The sequence below is a fragment of the Equus przewalskii genome, chromosome 19, assembly GCF_037783145.1.
Source record: "Equus przewalskii isolate Varuska chromosome 19, EquPr2, whole genome shotgun sequence".
NCBI classification, from domain to species: domain Eukaryota; kingdom Metazoa; phylum Chordata; class Mammalia; order Perissodactyla; family Equidae; genus Equus; species Equus przewalskii.
Genome location: NC_091849.1, coordinates 22,726,529 through 22,746,555, shown reverse-complemented (window position 1 = coordinate 22,746,555; position 20,027 = coordinate 22,726,529). Strand labels below are relative to the sequence as shown.

General features: G+C 39.1%; 1 protein-coding gene across 5 annotated transcripts in view; it reads left to right on the top strand.

Moving 5' to 3' along the window:
• Positions 1–20,027, top strand: part of GPLD1 (glycosylphosphatidylinositol specific phospholipase D1) — a 50,512-nt gene that overhangs the window by 9,353 nt on the left and 21,132 nt on the right. For 3 of the 5 annotated variants that reach the window (XM_008513509.2, XM_008513510.2, XM_008513508.2), the window contains 11 exons: positions 1,583–1,661; positions 4,850–4,947; positions 5,408–5,518; positions 6,304–6,352; positions 7,016–7,070; positions 12,658–12,765; positions 12,995–13,022; positions 13,117–13,256; positions 16,122–16,187; positions 18,034–18,154; positions 19,573–19,715. In XM_008513509.2, the coding sequence (XP_008511731.1) occupies positions 1,583–1,661; positions 4,850–4,947; positions 5,408–5,518; positions 6,304–6,352; positions 7,016–7,070; positions 12,658–12,765; positions 12,995–13,022; positions 13,117–13,256; positions 16,122–16,187; positions 18,034–18,154; positions 19,573–19,715 (998 nt within the window). The remainder of the gene's footprint in view (positions 1–1,582; positions 1,662–4,849; positions 4,948–5,407; positions 5,519–6,303; positions 6,353–7,015; positions 7,071–12,657; positions 12,766–12,994; positions 13,023–13,116; positions 13,257–16,121; positions 16,188–18,033; positions 18,155–19,572; positions 19,716–20,027) is intronic. The other 2 variants (XM_070584164.1, XM_070584163.1) reach the window with 1 other exon arrangement.

Here is a 20,027-nt window from a genome sequence, read left to right as displayed (position 1 = left end):
GAGGTCTGATGGTGCTCTGTCTCTCCCCATGTGGAGGACGCTGGCCATCCGGGACTCAGCCTCCAAGCTTAAAATCCCCAAAAGGAAGAGGGCGTCTTCCCCATAGCTCCAGCTGAGAAGTCTTGGAGAGGGCTCTAACTGATGTAGCTTTGATCAAACACGCATCTCTGGACCAAACACTGTGATGGGGGTGGATACCTTGGCCTTGTACCCCTGTGGTCAGCCCACCTGATCAGTGTGGAATGGATTTTCTCCTCAGGAGAGAGTAATTCTGTCTCTAGAAGATGGGAATGGGATGCTGTCTGGAAAAGCAAAAACAGATGATTCTGTATCTCCTTATATTTTAAGTTCTTTGAGGTATTTCTTTGTTGCCTCCGTGGATGGTCCACGTTAAGTTCTTCAATAAGGACTTTTCAATAAAAATTTAAAAGTTGGCTTGCCAAACTTTTACTTTGCCCATTGTGTCAATCAGAATTTGTAGGCAGATTGTGGAAATCCCTCTGGCTAGCTTAGGCGGAGAGGGGCTCAATACCAAGAATCAGGGAGTTCAATGCTGACAAACTGTGAGAATTGGAGGAGCAGGCTGTAGTGTGTCCAGAAAGGACTCCCAGAACAGCACACAGACCTGGCCTGCTGAGGGACTGCTGCCTGTGCCTAGTCAGACAGCCTGCTGCCCCGTTTGCCGGCTCCAGGTCCAACTGGCTCCTACATGGTCTGGAAAGTAACAAGCCTCCACTTGGACTGTTGGGTCTGGGACCTCATTACCTCAGCCATACTCCTTACTAGCAAAATGGATGCCCAGTACAATGCCTGTGATCGCTTGGGCCCCCTCTACTTCTGCTGCGGAAAAACCAAGCATTTCCATGCTAGCTGAAGAAGCAAAAGGGGGAGGTGGGATCCACAGTGGAGGCTGGGAAATGTAGCCTTCATTTTCTAGACTCCAGCGTGCACCCGGGCACACCATAAGGGGGTCAGAAAGGAATGGAGTGAGCCAGTCAACTTAGGAAGAACATTGAAAAGAAAATCTCTACCATCTACTTTTACATCATTTTAAAAGGAAAGAATATTTTTTTAACCCTCCAAAAGCACAGAGGACATAATCTGACTCTAAAGCACAGGTGGTAACTCTAAACTGATTACATATATGTATATATATGTATATATATTATGTACACAAGCAAGTTTATATTTTTCTCATGTCACTGATTTTTTTCACTGGATTGTTGAAAATCTTACCACAAACCAACCCTAGATTAGCCCTAGGGAAATCCTGCTCTACTGGTAGACAGAGAAAACGAAAGGAGGTGAAATGCAAATACATAATTTTTGCTATTTCTTGATTAGACTGTCTATGTTTGATGGGAAAGAACCTGAAGTTGTATATGGTAGGGTGTTGTCTTGGATTATGCATAAATTTTTATTATTTATTTCCTTACCCCTTCAGCTTCCCACCTGCCTTCCACTACTTCCCTTCCCCCCACCCCAAATTGTTCTAGCATCCCATAGCTGGAAATGGACTGGGCCTGCTTTTCTCAGGCTCTTGACTCTGGCCCCCTAATCTCTATATTTTGCTGCTCCCCAGCTGTTACTTGAACACCAGGATGCATATCAGGCTGGATCTGTGTTTCCTGATGCGTTTTACCCCAGCATCTGTGAAGGAGGTAAGGTAAAGATTTGTAGACCAAACAATGTCACTTTTACCTGGTTAATAGGAATGGTTATGGCTTTAAAAAGTAGCACGTTCTGTTTTCCACTATTGTTGGTCAATGACTTAGTTCACTTAGTTGCATTTTCCATTTAACCAACACTTATCTGCTTAAGCATAGGAATTCTGAAAACTTCAATGGTTCTAAATGCCCTTACTTGCTTTACTGCTTTGTGGCAGAAGAGAAAACATTTTGAAAGAGATCTAAGGTCTGAGTTTTTGTTCCTTCTATACTGTCTGTTAACATGTGACCTTGAAAAAGTCACTTCCATGCTGAGTCTCAGTTTCCACATCTGTAACAAAGTAAAAATGGTGCCTGCTTTGCTCCTTTACTGGATTTTTGTTGGTATTAATGCGTATTTTGTCAAGTGTTATGCAAGTCTAAGGAAGTGTTATCAGTAAACTGGGCTTATGAGTGTATCAGTTAGGGCCCCAGCAGGCACATTCAGACTGAGTAATTTGAGGGAAGTTTTTATAAGGGGACCACTTACAGAGGTATGAACAGGATGGAAGAAAATTGTAAGGGATAGACTATGCAGGGGAGGGAGCAGTTCCGGGAACTGCTGACAGAGAGCTGTGTGGAGAGGGACGCTTGATGGGGGCCAGACCTTCAGTCAGGGACACAGCTAGCTCACTGTGACCCCACAGAAGTGGAGCTGGGAGAATGAATACCCCAGCCTGTCTCTCCTCCTTTTCTCCGGTGACTTGTTGCTTCTCTCCATTGGCCAAACCCAACCCAATCAAAGCCAGAGGGCAAAGAAGCCAGTTGAAGTAGGTCACCTCCGAGGCACTGTGCAGGGTGGAAAAGGATGGCGAGTGGATCAACAGGGGTGAACAAAAGACATCCAGTACACTAGATCATCGCATAAACGGTTTTTGGAGTCTCAGGGTCATCAGCCATTATCCCCCCCCTTTTTTGTTTAAAGTAATACAGTGATGCCTTTAGGGTATCAACAAAAATATGTAGAATACAAAAGTTTCATCAGGAAAGCTTTATTGCTCATACAGTTTGCAAACCAGGGAGATGCAGCCTTGAGAACAAATCGAAAGTACGCTCTCGGGGTAGACCACAGGGTTTTTTTTTTTTTTCCGAAAGCCTTCTGGTTCTTCAGTTCCTCTATAGAAACTGCTGTTCTAAAATCAGCTTTTTCAGACTTCTGGCCGTCCATCAGGAAGGAACACTCCTGCAGGTACGGGTTGTGGTTTTCCTGAGGACAGAGTATGTGACTGCTCCTTTGTCCTGCATGGTCACCAGACGGTTTTAAATCCCAGTTAGCCACACAGAGTCCATTTTGTCTTTTTCTTTTCTCTTGCCCCCATCTTTTGTTTTAATTTCTCAAGGGTCAGTGAAATATTTAAGGCTGCTCACTCCTATGGTTATGATCCTGGATAACTAAACTTTTGTATTTCTCATATTTGTAAGTGGTTTTCTTCCTGTTTCCCTTTTGGTCTGTTAGCTATCATTTCTCAATCCTATAATTTTGCCTGCGTGTTGCGGTTCCTCTGTGTCTAACCTATTGTATCTCATTTAGCATTTCCCAAACTGTCTTCAGGGGGCTCAAATGTCTCTTGAGATTTTTACAGTTCCTTGTTATCTTACATAAAAAAGAAAGAAAAATGGGTTTTTTTGTCAATTAAATCTGAGAAATATTACTTAACATATGCATTTTTAGAGACAGATATAACACACAATAATAAAGGTTCTGAGAAGAGTTGGAAAGGAATGAAAACTATCTAGCATTTTCCATTTTTTTATAAACCCATAGATTCTCCTCTTATCAGGTGTAAAGATTGGGACCAGTATATGACTGAACCAAAAAAGTCAATTAGAAAGAAATATAAAATATATAATGATTGCAAGGGATTTGAATATCAATTTCTCTTATATTTTTATGAATTTTTGCCAATCTTCTCTTTGTCTCATCCATACCCATTTCAGCAGAAGTTCCCTTTTTCTTTTTCGGTAATTCACTTTTCTTACATCTTCCCGAAGCACTTAACTTTCTTAGATATTCAGTTGCCGAAGAAACAACTCTTTGTTTTTGTACTCTTGTGTTTCCTCAGTTTACCTAATATTGAATTAAATTCTATAGTAACAATAACAAGGACAACCTGGCTTAAACAGGATTAGAAACAAACTTGGCTGATACTCAGTAAGCTAAGGCACAGCTGTGGGGACAGAGGCGCTCCTGCCTAGGGGCAGTGGCCTGCTGGCTGCCAGGTGTGGGGGTGGGGAGCGTGTGTGGGGGTGGGATGTGGGCTGGATCTTTTGCTCCCAGTCAGTATGATTTACAGAGGAAACAGAGAGCTTTGGGTAATGGCAGTTTGGTTATGTGGAGGTTTGTCAAAAGAGCTACCACTAATTCTGGATTTTTACTGTATTCTGCAGAATAAGAATTGTAAGTTTTATCTCTGGGAAAACTGTTGGAGAAAATCAAAATTCTTAGTTATAAGTTCTTTGAAAATCATTTTCAGAAAAACCCATGATTTAAAGGTAGTGAGGCTGTTTTTACTTTAGCGGCAGCATAAAACATTTGAGCTGAGGGACCTGAACTCTGGAGTTTGCTTTCCGTTGCCCTCGTGACATTTGACATCCCATGAAGAATTTGTGGCATTTGGACGTTTAGAATAGGTGCCAGTTCCTGTCTTTCCTGCCCCTCCTGTGGGGATAAAAAGCTCCGTGGGACACCCAGTGGCCCACTCAGGTGATGCTCAGGGCCTGTGCCATTTGAAAACTATTATTATAAATCCAAATGCTTGAAAGCCCTTGCAGTATCTGCTTTTGTTTTTTCTGCTATTAGGGAGGTATTGTGACGGACAAAGAGGATTGAAAACACATACACACACATATACACACGAAAATAACTTATTTCTTTACCTTCAGGGCACAGAAATTGTAAATGCTTCCAGCCTCTACTGCAGCCCAGGTGATAGAGATTCTGTGAGCCAGTTTAGGCCCCTTTCACTTTCGGCTGGCTCTTGTGTTCTAGAAGCTTCCTTGAACATCAACAGAAGAAATTTAAGAGGCTTGGAGGGAAGAAGGAGAAGGAGGGACGCAGCAGTGCAGCAGGCGGGGGTGGAATTTGGCTGAGAATTTCCAACTTTTTAAGAAAGAATCCTTTGGCCTGCTTTTGTTATTGTCAGGAAAATTCCATGACGTGTCTGAGAGCACGCACTGGACTCCATTTCTTAATGCGAGCGTTCATTATATCCGAGAGAACTACCCCCTTCCTTGGGAGAAGGTAGGCATGGCCCTCTAATCCTGAAAAATTCAGTTCCAGACCTGCCAAGTCCTGTTTTTCACCTGCATTTACCCCATTTGTACCCCTCCCCCTCCCCATGCTCTGCGAGGGCTATTGACCACTGTACCTTCAGCACCAAACACAGTACTTGGGAAGTGGCAGATGGCTAGTTAATATTTGAATAAATTATTTAAAAAAAATGTTTGGAGTATGTCACTTGGTCGTTTTGCTCCAATAGTAATTAATTCAAGCACTTCCAAGGTACTACAAAACTTTTCAAAAAGTCAAAAGACATTTCAATTTTGTGGTTTTTGGGGAACTCGAAACTACAATGTACCTGCCTCTGATTTTTTTTTTTTAAGTCTCAATAATGGAAACGAATTCATGCTTATTGAAACTTTTCATAGGATTGTTATAAAATAACCCAAACACACGTGACTCTAACTTGCTGATTTGGCAGGACACAGAGAAACTGGTAGCTTTCTTGTTTGGAATTACCTCTCACATGGTGGCCGATGTCAGCTGGCATAGCCTGGGTATCGAACAAGGATTCCTCAGGACCATGGGAGATGTGAGTACCTATCTTTAAGGTTAATGACTTTACGAGAGCGACACTGTCATACCCAAGATCCCAAACCAACCCTTTTAAAGGAAAGGAAAACTTTAGGTTATTCAGATGTCATGTGGAAACAAGACTTCTTGTCCAAAGTGGTACTTGTTAGATTTTCATCTTTTTCTATGCATTCCTCTTCTTGCTACCTGGGTAAATTTATCCACATGGCGGAACAACGAACATGCATGAAAACAGCAATAGAAGTGACATTCTGGTTTAGCCACAAACAATGTTTGAAAATTTTATTTTATTCAAGCTGTATCTTAATAAGACATGAATACCTACTATTTGGTTCTATTTAAAAGTAATAGTTCCACGTGTTTTTGTTTTTTCCTCTTTAATTTTCTATATGAAGATGCCATATTGCCAAATTGAAAATTATGCTTTTATCTGGTAACTTAGCTTCTGGAAGCCCCCTCTGGTCATTCATCGATATTAATATTATTCTGTGAGAAGTTTAAGCTTAGACTCAGCAGAGATTTTGTGTATATCTTATTATATACAAAGGTCTACAGTAGCTTTCTCTCTTACCAGACATTAAGTGTACAACTCAGCTGCCAATATAATTTTTTATTAAGAAATAAAATAATAAAATTGTTTCTTTGAAAATTGAGTCCGTCCATTATGCATCCTCAGCAATTCCTTGGGTTAGGCTGTCGTCTCCCCACTACTCGCTTGATTGTGGGGTAGGAGTTTGGGCTACAGTTTGTGATGTCGACCATCTGGTTCTCTTTCTTTTTCAGATTGATTTTCATGGCTCCTTTCCTGAGGCACATTCGGCTGGTGATTTTGGTACTGTTTATATGTACTTGCCAAATTTCCTTTTGCAGTAGTTATAGTCTACTTGTAATGAAGTCAATACTGTACATTAAATACATGTTTTTTAAATCATATCTTGCCAGTAGCACATACTGCTTTCTATTTGAATGTTGTAGTTCATTCAGAGTACACAGATACCTCATTTAACATGGAGATGTACTGCTGAAAAGTTGTGTAGATTGGGTATTTTTTTGGTTAAAAAAATCACATTTTATCATTGACTTGTATCATAATTTTAGAAAAGCTTTTATATTAGGTTAAAAGTCATTACCTAGTGTCTACTAATACATTAGCTTTAAATTGGTAAACTTCATCTTTTTTTCTGTAGGAAATTACTTTTAAATATACAAACTAGATGGTGAGTGGTGTTGGTTTAAAAGAACTCTTATGGTTCATCTTTCCTTAAAGTAAAAAACATTTTGGTTATATGGGTGATCCTTTCTTAATTCATATTTCACTAGCTACAATTTTAGGAGATCACTTTTTCTTAAAGATATGCCTATACCGAACAAAATGAACAGAAACTTGTAACAATGTGAAGAACTAATCAACTGGATTGTGCAAATTTGTGGTAAAAGAAGCCTGCTATATGTTGTCACTAATCCACCAAATGTAAATATTTTTCTCATCCCTTAGGAGGAGATGTATTGAGCCAATTTGAGTTTAATTTTAATTACCTCTCACGGCACTGGTAAGAGCGGTGTACATTTACTTACTTTTATTTTTATTATTATTTTTTTTTAGGAAGATTGACCCTGAGCTAATATCTGTTGCCAATCCTCCTCTTTCTTTTTTTTCCCCAAAGCCCCAGTTGTATATCCTCGTTGTAAGTCCTTCTATGTGGGACGCCACCATAGCATGGCTTGATGAGCGGTGTGTAGGTCTGTACCCAGGATCCGAACCCACGAACCCCAGGCCACCGAAGCAGAGCGTGTGAACTTAACCACTATGCCATTAAGTGGCATTAAGTGCAGGCTGCCCTGCAATGTCCATTTAAATATGTGATAGCTAATGGCATTTAGGATCTTGCTCCTTTTTTCTTAGAAAATATAACTTACAATGTAATTAGGAGTCTTCTGCATTTGCAAATTGAGAAGTAAAACTGCAGATTAGTCTAAGTAGTTTCTTTAAAAACATTTGTGAATTATACCAAACATATAAAAAATGTATAATTATACATAAAATATGATGATGCACACCTGTGTAGCCACCACCCAGTTTAAGAAACAGAGCATTTTGGGTCCTCAGAAGCTTCTTGCCTTTCCCCCTTTAGCACATCACCTTCTGTCCCACCAGGGGTAGCCACTACCCTAGGTTTCCTGTTAATCATTTGGTGGCTTTTCTCTATAGTTTTACTACATATGGATGTATCCATATGTAAAATATAGGTTTTCACTTTAGGTAAGTAGAATTACGCAGTATGTATTCTGCAAATGTTTTGCTTGAAATTATGTTTGAGATTTAATGGTATTGATATATTCAGCTGTAGTTTGTTCATTTCACCACTGTGTGGTCCTCCGTTGTGTCTATAACAAAATGAACTACTCCAGACTAATGTTGATGGATATGTAAGCAGTGTTAAGTGTTTTTGCTTTACACATAGCGTTGCTATGAACCTTTTTGTACACACATTTGTGCACCAGAGAGGAATCTCTCTCAAGTAAGCATCACCAGAAGTGGAATTGCTGGGTTGTAGGGTTTATGCATGTTTAACTTAACTGGGTAACCCTAGACTCTTTCAAAATGGTCTTCCCACTCTAGACTCCCATCAGCTTTGCATAATAGTTCTGCTTCTTCTGCGTTTTCCAGTACTTGGTATTGTTCACCTTTGAAGTTTTTCTATCATTTGGTATGTAGTGGTATCTCATTAAAGTTTTAATTTGCATTTCCCAGATTGCTAAAGAGCTTGAACATTTTTTCATATTTTATTGACCATTTGTGTTTGATTTTAAGTGACCATCTTGTTCAGTTTTTAGCTTATTTTTCTGTTGGGTTGTTCTTTTTATTTATTTGTGAATGTTCTTTGTATATTAGAGCTTCTGATCTTTTGTTTATCCTTTATTCGTTACAATTATCTTTTTACAGTTTGTGGCATGTCTTTTTACTTATTTATGGTGTATCTGAAACAGAATTTATTAATGTTGATGTTGTTGAATATATCAGTCTTTTCCTTTGTAACTTGTACTTTTGGTGTCTTATCTAAGAAATCCTTCCTTACCTTGAGGGCATGAGGTTATTCTTGTACTTAGCCTTCTAAAGCTTCTATAGTTTTATTTCTTAATTTTATGTGTTAATTTACCTGGAGTTAATTTTTTGTATTTTCTGAGTTAGAATCTAATTTTATTTTTTCCTGTAGAGATAACTAATTGTCCTAGAACTGTTTATCAATAATCTACCCTTTCCTCTCTGATCTGTAATGCCCTCTCTGACATAAATTAAAATTCCCTATGCATGTGCGCCAGTTTCTGGGTTTTCTATCACATTCTATTGGTCTCATGACTATTCCTGAGCAATACTGATTTTTTAAATTACGGTGGCTTTACAGTACGTCTTGACATTTATTAGGGCAGATCTCCCAACCTGTCCTCCTTTTTGTTCAGATGTACCTTGTCTATTCTTTTGCCTTGGCTCTTTGAAATAAGTGGTGGGATCAAGTTGCTATGTTCCAAGAAAAGCCTTGTTGGAATTTTCATTAGAATTTTGTTGAATATAGAGATCAATTGGAGGAGAATTCATAATTTTGTAATATTGAGTCTTCTTATCCATATATATGCTATATATTTTATTTGTCTCCTTTAATGACTTTAAGGTTTTATAAATGTTTCCATCAAGACCTTACATGTTTTATTAGATTTAGTTGCAGAGACTTTATATTTTTATTTGCTACCATAAATGGTAATTTTTGGTACCAGTTATATTTTCTAATTGATTTGCTGGTATATGGACATGCAAATGACTTCCTAATTTTGATTTTGTATCTAGCAACATTTCTAAGCTATCTTGTTAATTTTAATTTATCTGGAGATTCCCTTGAATTACGATATAAAATCTATAAATTATGACAATTTTTGCTTTTCCTTTTCAATCTTTATACCTTTCATTTCTTTTTCTTGCTGTATCACACTGGCTAATATTTCTAGTGCAATAGAAGTAGTGATATTGAACATACTTATCTGGTTCCTGATCTTAAAGGAATGCTTTCAAGATTTCATAATTAAGTGTAATGTTTGCTGTGGATTTTTATGAATATCCTTTATCAAGTTAAGGAAGATTTCTTCTATTTCTAGTTTGCTAGTAGTTTTATTATACATTAATTTCATATGTATTCAACTCTTATTCTGCATCTGTTGAGATGGTTGTTTCTTAATTTGTTAATATAGTGAATTATACTAACTTATTTGCTAATATTAAATCAACTTTACTTCCTGGAACAAAACCAATTTTGTAATGATATATCACCTTTTTTATATTTGTTCCATCTGTTCTTGCTGTTTAAGGGTTTTGCATCTATGTTTATGAGTGAGCTTGCACTGTGATTTTCCTTCTGTCCTTGTTTGGTTTTGGTATCAAGGTTATGCTGACTTCATGAAATCAGGTGGGGGAGTGTTCCTTCCTTCTCTATTCTCTGGAAGTCTGTGAAAGATGAGAATTTTGATTCCTTGACTGTTTGGTAGAACTTGTCTCTAAAGCTACTTAGACCCAGTGTTTTCTTTCTAGGGACTTTTTAGAAAACTTCTTTAATGATTATAGGACTATATAGGACTGTACAGTTTTTCAGTTTTTTTCGTAAGAAGTTCTATATTTTTCTAGTACTTTTCCATTTTATCTCAATGTTTAAACATTTAGGCATAATATTGTTCATAATATCTTCTTCTTATCTTTTTTCTCCTGTTTTATTTGTACTCATGTTCCTTTTGTTACCCATCATGTTGTTTATACTGCTTTCCCTTATATTTTTAAACAATTAGTCTCATCTAATTTTTCAATTTTATTGTTTTAAAGAATGAACTTTTAGCTTTATTTATCCTATGTTCCTTTTATCTTGCATTACTTTTTACTCATATATTTATTTTCTTCTTTTTGCTTTCTTTGGGTTCCTGTGAAATTTATTGAATCTTGACTTAAAATCTAGCATGTGATCAATTTTTGTAAATATTTCATATGTGCTTGAAAAGAATGTTAATTCTCCAACTTTTGGCTAACTGTTATATGTATGCTTATTAGCTTAAGCTTATTAAATTTATTATTCAAATCAAAGGATTTGTAAGCTATTAATAGTCTTACTATATGTTTTTTATCAGGTTGATCTAACAATTATTGAGAGAGAAATTTGTTAAAAAATCTCCCCTACGATGGTGGATATTTTCAATTTCTCCTTGTAGTTCTGTCAAAGTTTGTTTTATATATATATATATATATATATATATATATATGCTTCGAAGATATGTTATTAGGCACATTTAAGTTTCAAAATCTTATATCCTTCTGGTGAATTAAATCTTTCCTCATGATATAGTGACCCTCTTTATCTCTAATAATGCTTATTGCCTTCAAGTCTACTTTAGCAGATGTTGTAGTTCCACTGGTCCTCTTTTGGTTGTATTTCATGGCATCAACTTTCAGGAAAAGAAATCAGCTTTATTGTTAGATCTATCTGCAAGGAAACAGGAGGTATATTGCTCTCAGATCTGTCTCCTTGATCCAAGGCTTGGGGCACAATTTATAGGATGAAGGACAGGGTGGTTTGAAGTGTGGACATAGATGATTGGAGGTAAGGAGAAGTGAGGTAATGATTTGTGCAAGTGTAGTCAAACTTCATGCCTCTTCATAGTATGCGTGTTCACAAAATGGCAGCATTACCACCATCTGAGGGGGGAGTTTTTAACTCCTTGACGTCCAAACATCACTTATTTTTTTATCAAGCATTTGCGCAGGACCTGTTGATGGGTTGGTGGCCTCAACCAGCCTGATCTGGACAAAGGGGTCTCAGTTCCTGAAAAATCACTCTTACTCTGTTGATAAGATGGGGTCAGTTGAACTGGTCCTGGAGGACCCACGGTCACACCTTGAGGCACTATTAACCTGGGACCACTTTAAGTTTCCTTCAACCCTTGAAGTTTTTCTAACTACACAGATAACACCAATGCAGGACAAAACATTCATGGGGCTGGGTAGTGGTTACCAGCTCAGGGGGAGAGATACCTCTCCCCGCCCATCCATTGCCAAGATGAAGACATTGCTGTAGCTTTTTGTATGTTGGATTTACTTCTCACTAACACTCATCCAGAAAGTGTAGCTTTTAATGTAGTTTCCCCAGAGATGGTCCACTTTGGGTGGTTCCTGTGCTTTCTCTCCTGTCTCCTGCTATAGCACGCAGCCATCAAAAAACCTCTGGCCTCCCAGGCTTTGGCAGATGTACTCAGGGCAAAAGCTGACTTTTCTACTCACTTTCCTCCTGAAGTTTCCAGTTTCAGTTTGTTTTGGCCTTTGGAAAATTTTCACTTTCTTGCTAGCTTGGTGATTCATCTAATAAAATATTTTTGTTATTTTTGTCAAACCTTTTAAACTTTTTGTTGGGAGGACCATTCCAGTGGACATCTCAGTAGATTCTTTGTTGTAAATATACTAAAATCAGGTTTTATTGATTACGATTTGTCTGGTATATTCTAAAGTTTTTGAAATGAAGATAAAAGATGATTTTCTGTAAATCTAATTTTAAGATGCTGCTCTTCTTCCAACTGAAATAACTAATATCTGTGAAGCAAAAGCCTGACTTAGAATTCTTTTCATTACCTTACACTGTGTACTCTAAAAGCAGACGCTTGGGGTGCAGAGCCATTTTTGGGGTTTTTAAAATAATGATTCTTGAGAATAATTAAATTAAAAAGAATAAAAATATATTGCTCCTTGAACTCTGAATTGACAAAGCTAAACATCCCTTTTATACCTTGTAGTTAGTTTCCTATCTTTGAGCCTACCTTCATAAATATTTAAAGATACCACTTGTTTGCTCTGCAGCATTGGGCAAATTATTTAACTTTTCTGTGCCTTAGCGTCCTCTGTGCAAATTGGGAATATGATAGTGCCAACCACCTGGGGTTGGTAGGATTAAAAAAATGGTCCACGTAAAGCCCTTTGCATGGTGTCTGGCACAATAATCATGGAATAACTGGTAGCTACTGTTAAAGTTTGCTATATATATGCTTTTATATATATATATATGCTATTTATCTTCATCTTCAGAATCAAAACAACTCTTATTCCGGTGCTTTTCTCAGGTATGTGCCCACTGAAGATCTACTGGAAATTTATAAGAAACTCTATGGCCGAGAAGTCATCACGAAAAATGCAATTGTTGACTGTTCATACCTTCAGTTCCTGGAAATGTAAGTGTAACCCGCAGGAAAATTTGCAGCTGATTTTATTGTGACTTCCTTAACACGCTTTTCGATGTTTTCGTTTCCTGTGAGTGGATTTTGGCTTTATGGACTTTGCTTATTCAAAAAGGCAGTTATATGATAGTGGATGCGTGTGGGTGGAGCTTTTTCTTCTTTATTTGCTTCACTTCTTTGTGGAAACCACAACTCACAGTCCAAATTATTGTTTACGTTGCAGGTATGGTGAGATGCTAGCTATTTCCAAGGTAAAAGCTTCATTCTTCAAAATCTTAGTTATAAAGGTAGCAGGAGAAGCGCCTTATTAATTTGTGTACTTATTTTTCTTTCCCTTTGCCATAGCTTTATCCCACTTATTCTAGAAAGTCACCATTTTTGGTGGAACAATTCCAAGAATATTTCCTTGGAGGACTGGATGATATGGCGTTTTGGTCCACTAAAATTTACCATCTCACGAGCTTCATGTTAGAGAATGGGACCAGGTGAATTACTCTATTTCTTCTACCAACCACTCCCTGCCTTGCTACCCCCATCCCCGACATAAATCTCAGGGTTTTCAACTGATCAAATGAAAACAATGTCTCTTGAAGTTCTGTCCTATCTTCAAGAGGGAAAAGGATGGAAAACCAGTCATCTCAAAACTCTGATTAGCACCCATCTGGTTAGATTTGCTGATGTCTCTCATGTTTTAAGGGTAGAGAGACAGTTATTGCAAAATCTGTGGTCTGTGAGAAATGGCTCAGGTGGGAGGGAATCAGCTTCCCCTGCTTTGCTCCATCTGTTTCTTTTGGGAGAACCCATGCTGTGTGCCGAGCGAGGTGCTAGCTCTCCACAGGCTCCACCACGGCCATGGCGATCCTCCTCTCCATCCCGACTGACCTCTGAGTTCGAGGGTTTCAAAGGGGACTTTACCTAACCTGCCCCCCATCCCCCAAATAAAATCAGAAATGAATGCGTTTGTAAAGCACAGCCTTCTGTTGGAATTTGACGTCTAATCCAGATGGGACAGCTGCTCAACCTCCAGCTCCTTTGCTGCTCCTTGCCAGCATGCCTAGGACAATGATCAGAGACTCAGCTGGCGAGAAGGCCAGGGTAGAGTGGGATCGTCCCCAATTCCAGCTGTAATAGACCTTTCCGCTCTCACAGAATCTACTTGATGGTCTGACAGAGCCATAGTTCCCCTCAAAACCTGTTTCCAACAGTACCAGTGAGTACGCAGCCCCTCCCACACTGCTGGGCTGAGCAGGGTAGGGATGGGGTCCAGAGAGGGAGCACTGGAGGCAGCACCTGAGGCAGGGAAAGGGCGGGGTGGGAAACTTACGTAGCAGCCACAGCAGTGGGAGAGAGGGTTCTATGGTAGGAGGTGTCTGTTCCAGGTAAGGATCATAGGAGGGTTGGGGTTTATAAGTTCAGTGGCCTATATAGGCATAGCTCTGGGATATTATACACCAGATGATGTTCCTTTGCCATTAAAAATATTTGTTAGTATTCAAATAATATTAACCATAATTGTATATGGTGTTGATTTCAACAAAATTTCCTTCGATAAATTTGATATTTGCCTAGTAAATGTTAAACTTGTTTTAATGACTCAGTGAGTAACAATTTGGCAGAGATTAAAAACACATTTACATTAGTCTTTTTCTTTTTGCTGAGGACAATCTGCCCTGAGCTAACATCTGTGCCAATCTTCCTCTATTTTGTGTGTGGGTTGCCACCACAGCACGGCTGATGAATGGTGTAGGTCTGTGCCTGGGAACCAAACCTGCAAACCCGGGCTGCCAAAGTGGAGCACACCGAACTTAACCACTAGGCCATGGGGCCGTCCCCTAAATGTCACTTTTATTTATTTATTTATTTGGTGAGGAAGATTCACCTTGAGCTAACTAACATCTGTGGTCAATCCTCCTCCCTTTTTTTTTCTTTTTTTTGCTTGAAGAAGACTAGCCCTGAGCTAAAATCGGTACCATCTTCATCTACTTTGTGTGTGGGATACCTCCACAGCATGGCCAACAAGTGGAGTAGGTCTGCACCTATGAACCCAGGATCCAAACCCGTGAACCCAGCCCGCCAAAGTGGAGCACGCAGAACTTTAACCACTCAGCCATGGGGCCAGCCCCCTAAATGTCATTTTTAATAATGAGATAAACTTCAAGTAAAATCCCTAAGCTCCCCTTTTATAGCCATGGTTTTTAGGTGCATATGAATTTAGAGAGGATGGACTTTGAAATTTAAGAGACTTGCCACTCACTACTGAGTTATCCCAAGCAAGTTGCTAAACCTCCCCAAGTTTTGTTTTCCCAGCTGTAAAATGGGGACAGTAATAATTCCATCTTTATCAAAGGGTTATTTTAAGAAGTAAATGAGGTCACTTATGTAAAGGGTTTAGCATGGAGTAAGCACTTAACAAATGTTGGCTATTAGTATTATAATTCTTATTAGAAGGAAGTTAAGTTGACATTGGAGGGACCATGTTAGAGTGAATGACCTGAATTTGTTTTATAAAGTCCATGTGTAATGATCCTTAAAGTGGGAAACAGTTTTGGTGTTTGTTTTTGGCTACGTTGTCCAAATAGCTAAGGAAAGAAGATGTGAGCTGTACTTTATTCTTTAATTAGGAGGAAATAATTGAGAAGGAGCATATTCCTTGTCTCTTGACCTCTGTCCTAATTTACCGTGGTAGAAAATTCCATGAATTGTTGTGTGTTTACATGCACATACAAAGAAAGATTCATCAGAATTTATGGTAAATTTAGAGCAGGTTTCAAAGAAAGACAACACAAATAAATTCATGGCAGAAAGAACAATATATTTTCATATTATAGTATTTCTTAATTTACTCATAATAGGTTCTCTTCCAAAGCAAACTTATGTTACTTGAAACTCATAGTATATTTTCCTAACAAAATAGTGAAATAATGGTATATTCCCAGCCAGAACTCTACATGACTCCCAAAATATTTGTAACTGTAGTGCTAATGTTGTAAGGCTGCCACCTGAATCTTGGTGGTGGAGAAAAGAGAATTCAAGAAAAAACCTTTTCCTTTGCTTAAAGTTGCCACTAAGAATGACTTTGATAGGAGCAGTTTGCCTTCAGTTTCCTCCCAGCTCCTTTTCTGAATTCCTTTTTCCAGCAACTAGTCCTCCTTGCCATAATACCACCTGTGGTCAGCTCAGCCACCCTCATCGAGAAGGACTGGGGCCTCTTCCCGGTCCTGTCTGGCTAAGTAATGAACACCCTACACTTAGACTTTTGGAGGTGCTTGAAGTGCACCATCAGTGCTCAGTAAAATTCAGCCTTGAGAGGAAGGTAGAAAGATGCCTGACTCATCTGACTATTTCCCCAGTGACTGCAACCTCCCTGAGAACCCTCTGTTCATTGTGTGCGGTGGCCGGCGATCCAGCACCCGGGGGTAAGTGCATTCCAAAACTGTTCACAGAAAAAGAACGTCTCACCCGGAGGGGTGCTCAGTAGACACTGAAAGCATGGGACTTATAGACTGACAGATAGAGGTTCAGATTCCAGCTCTGCCATTGACAGCTATGTGATTTTAAACCAGTTGCTTAGTATGTGCAAGAATGGATGTCAGGCAATTAGCACATTAGGAAATTGCTCACTAAATATTAAATGGTAGTTAATAGTGTCATCACTTTCATTGTTGTTGTTATTGCTTATAAACTTTACCTAAACTTCACCCTGAAAGAGTATTTATCAAAGAGATAGGGTGGGGGGAAGACCTCTCTGGTAATTTCTGAGGAAGAGGGCCGGAGGGCCTGATTTGTATTCTAAGAGGTGGTATTCCCTGCGGGAGTCAGGTACCAACCACCAACCATTCATTCATGCACTTAATAACTGTATTAATATTATAAATACTTATTAATAAAATATAACAATAACATAATACAGATGATAAAATAGTATTTCCTCATCATCCAGGAACTACTTTAGGTTTTACAGACCTCATTGTGAACAAGACAGAAACAGCTCCTGCTCTCAGGACGTATGGGCTGGCGAGTGGATGGACTCTGAATAACTTCTTGTAAACACACTTGGCCCTCAGTATCCGCAGGTTCTGCATCGGTGCATTCAACCAACTGTGGATCCAAAGGCCTATGATGGTTGCATCTGTACTGACCAGACATAGACTTTTTTTCCTTGTCATTCCCTAAACAATACAGTATAACAACAATTTACATAGCGTTTGCATTGTATTAGGTGTTATAAGTTATCTAGAGATGATTTAAAACATACGGGAGGATGTGCGTAGGTTATAAGCAAATACAACGCCACTTTATAAAGGGACTTGAACATCGTGGATTTTGGCATGGGGGGGTTCTGGAACCAATCCCCCACAGATACTGAGGGATGATTGTACTCTTAAGAGCTAGGAAGGAAAAGTAGGGGGTGCCCTGGGGACGTACCACAGAGTGTCCTACCCAGTCACAGGAGAGCTTTCCAGGAAGAAGTGATGTTTCAGCTGGGTGCACAAGAGTTAGATACTCAGAAAGAGGGCAGTGCAACGAAAGATCCCAAGGTGAGAGAGTCTGGAGCTTCACAAGAATTGAAAATATGCAGAAAGTGTTCAGTTAAGCCCTCACTGCTTGCTTTATTTGAATTAGTTAAGTTTTTGTCTTAATTGGATTGAATGCCTTTAGACAGGGCTTGCAATCTCTAGATTGTCAGAAGCCCTCCACTCGCTGGTGTCTTAGGCAGGGCCCCCTTCATTCCTTGCTGCTGCCTGGCTTCCACTTCAGTCACTTCTGAGGCCTGCCTGGCTCCTCTAGTCATCTGGTTTATAGGCTGGTTAAAGTATATGAATTCAAAAATGTATTTTAATTGTATCATCAATTCTAGCACGTCCTTAAGATAAGTCAGTACATCTGCATATCGGTTTCCCAAACAGCTAGAGACCTATTTCTTGACTGTTTGTGTGAAATATTGAAATATCTTTGATTTTTTAGTAATCCGGAAGGAATTCAAACCTTTCACACTACAGAACTTTGAGATGATAGGAAATATCATTTTTTATAAGGACAGGCTTTTAAACTGTGGAAATGCATTTACTAAAAGATTTTGTGGAATCTCCCATGGAGATTTTTCTACAGTTTTGTTTTTTGTGTTGCTGTTCCTTCAATTTTCAGATGTTAAAATGTTGTGGTCTTTTAACCTGTGGTTAACCTCACTATATCCATCAACTCAGTCTTCCGGGGAGTGTTGTTTTCTCAGTCTTAACTATTTTACTGCTCTTTTTTCAACAGCTCAAAAGTACAGAAAAATTATTTTCATAGGAATTTGACTGTATCCCTCACTAAAGATATTAGAAAAAATATCAACTACACCGAAAGAGGAGTGTTATTCACCGTGAATTCCTGGATCTCGGTGAGAATTTTCTACTTTTAATGGAGAAAGAGGAATATGAGATTTCTTGTGATGATATCTTGTAGGGTCACTGGCTATTTAATCGTTCACTGAAAGTCACTTGGGCATGTGCCAGGCCAGCAAATATCCCTGGCCTCCAAATCTGGATTGTTCCAGAGACTTCCTGAGATGTGAGTCTGGACCTCAGTGGCCTTTGGCGAGTCTGGTGGAGCCCAAGGTGGCCCTGGGCCCCCAGGCCAGTCCTGCTTTGTCCTTAGTGCAAAGTGTGTTGGCAGGATTGTAGGCTCACTGCTGCATACGAAATTCATACAGGAGGTCATCTTTTAAGGGCCAGACTCTGCTGGTGGGGATATAAGACGAAAGAGAAATAGACTCTGACTTTTAGAAAATTTCAGTCTAATAGGGGTGATAAATATAAAAATAACCATATGTGAGTAGAATGCAACAAATACCGTGGTGGAGTAGGGGAGTAGTTAGATAGCAAGCATATAAATTTTATCTTGGAGGATAGCAGAGAAGGCTTCATGGAGGAGGTGGCATTTGAGTTAGGCCTTGAATAGTGGATAGCATTCATCAGTGAGCATGTGTTTCTGGCAGTGGGTTGGGAAAGTTTCGTGATGTTTGGGAATCTGAGTATTCTTGTCTGCCTGTAACACAGACAAGGGATGCAAGCTACTCTGAGAAGGTGGGGGAGGTAAGCAGGCATTGGACTGTGGGAGGCTGTTAATGTCAGAAGGGTTTAGACAACACTGTGAATGATGCCTCTGGGAGTTGGGCAGGGGCCTACGCAGGGACCACTTCATCGTGTGCAACCTGTGCAGTCACACAGAAGGGCCCCTTAATCACGCTTGGAAGGACCCCATGCTTGGTTTAACGCTCTGCTGGCACTGCCTTAAAATTAACTTTCGAACAAGGGCTCCAGGTTTTCAACAGCATCTTAATTTGGGTGTGGTTTGGAAGATGTTTTGGCATCCTGATGTTCTAGTTCATTCGTTTGAAGAAGAAAAAATATATGTATACACAAATAGAAGTATAGTTCTAGATTGAATGGACTTACCGTCTACAAAATTTTAGTCCATAAAAATTATTTTGTGCAGTTATGTTCTACAGGTTGGTACATTGGTACAGACCATCCTGATTTAGTTGGGTTGAGTCCCAGCTAACTCTTTCTTCCCATGCTAGCTCTGACCGCTTGGGCTATAACTGCCTTCTCTCAGTGCATATTGGGGGTAAGGACTTCACTCTTCTAATTGCCTGTTTGAACAGACCTTACTTGTTTATAGGAATTGATGTTTTATTTCTTAGCACTTGTAAAAACTTGTTTTCTTCATGAAAGTCCAAGGCTTTTGACAGGAAACAGTAGCTTTGTCGATTACCCTGTGTGCCTTGATTTGTCTGTAATGACTTTTTCCTTTCAGGATTCCCCCCTGTCCTTCATGTACCAGGCTCTGGAGAGGAACATCCAGATAATGTTTCCAGGCAGCTCTCACCAGCCATCGAAGCACATCTCTAGCCCGCTGGCATCTTACTTCTTGTCACTTCCCTATGCGAGGCTTGGTTGGTAGGTATAAGTTTATCTAATTCATGAATGTTTTCATCAGTTTTAATTTCATTCAGCTCTTCAACAAATGTTTTAGATGCCAGCTGTTAGCAACTTATTTTTCCAATCAATTCATCACCAACAAAAACATTGTTAATTTAGCGGTTAAGCTATCATGAAGATGAAACTATCTCCTTAAAATTGGGCCAAATATGTTTACATACTAGGACCTTTCACTTTATTAAAGAATCACAACCAAGTATTTTATGGAATATTTGTAAAGCTTTAATATTCTTGGAGTTATAATGTTACAGATATTTTGGAATCTGATGA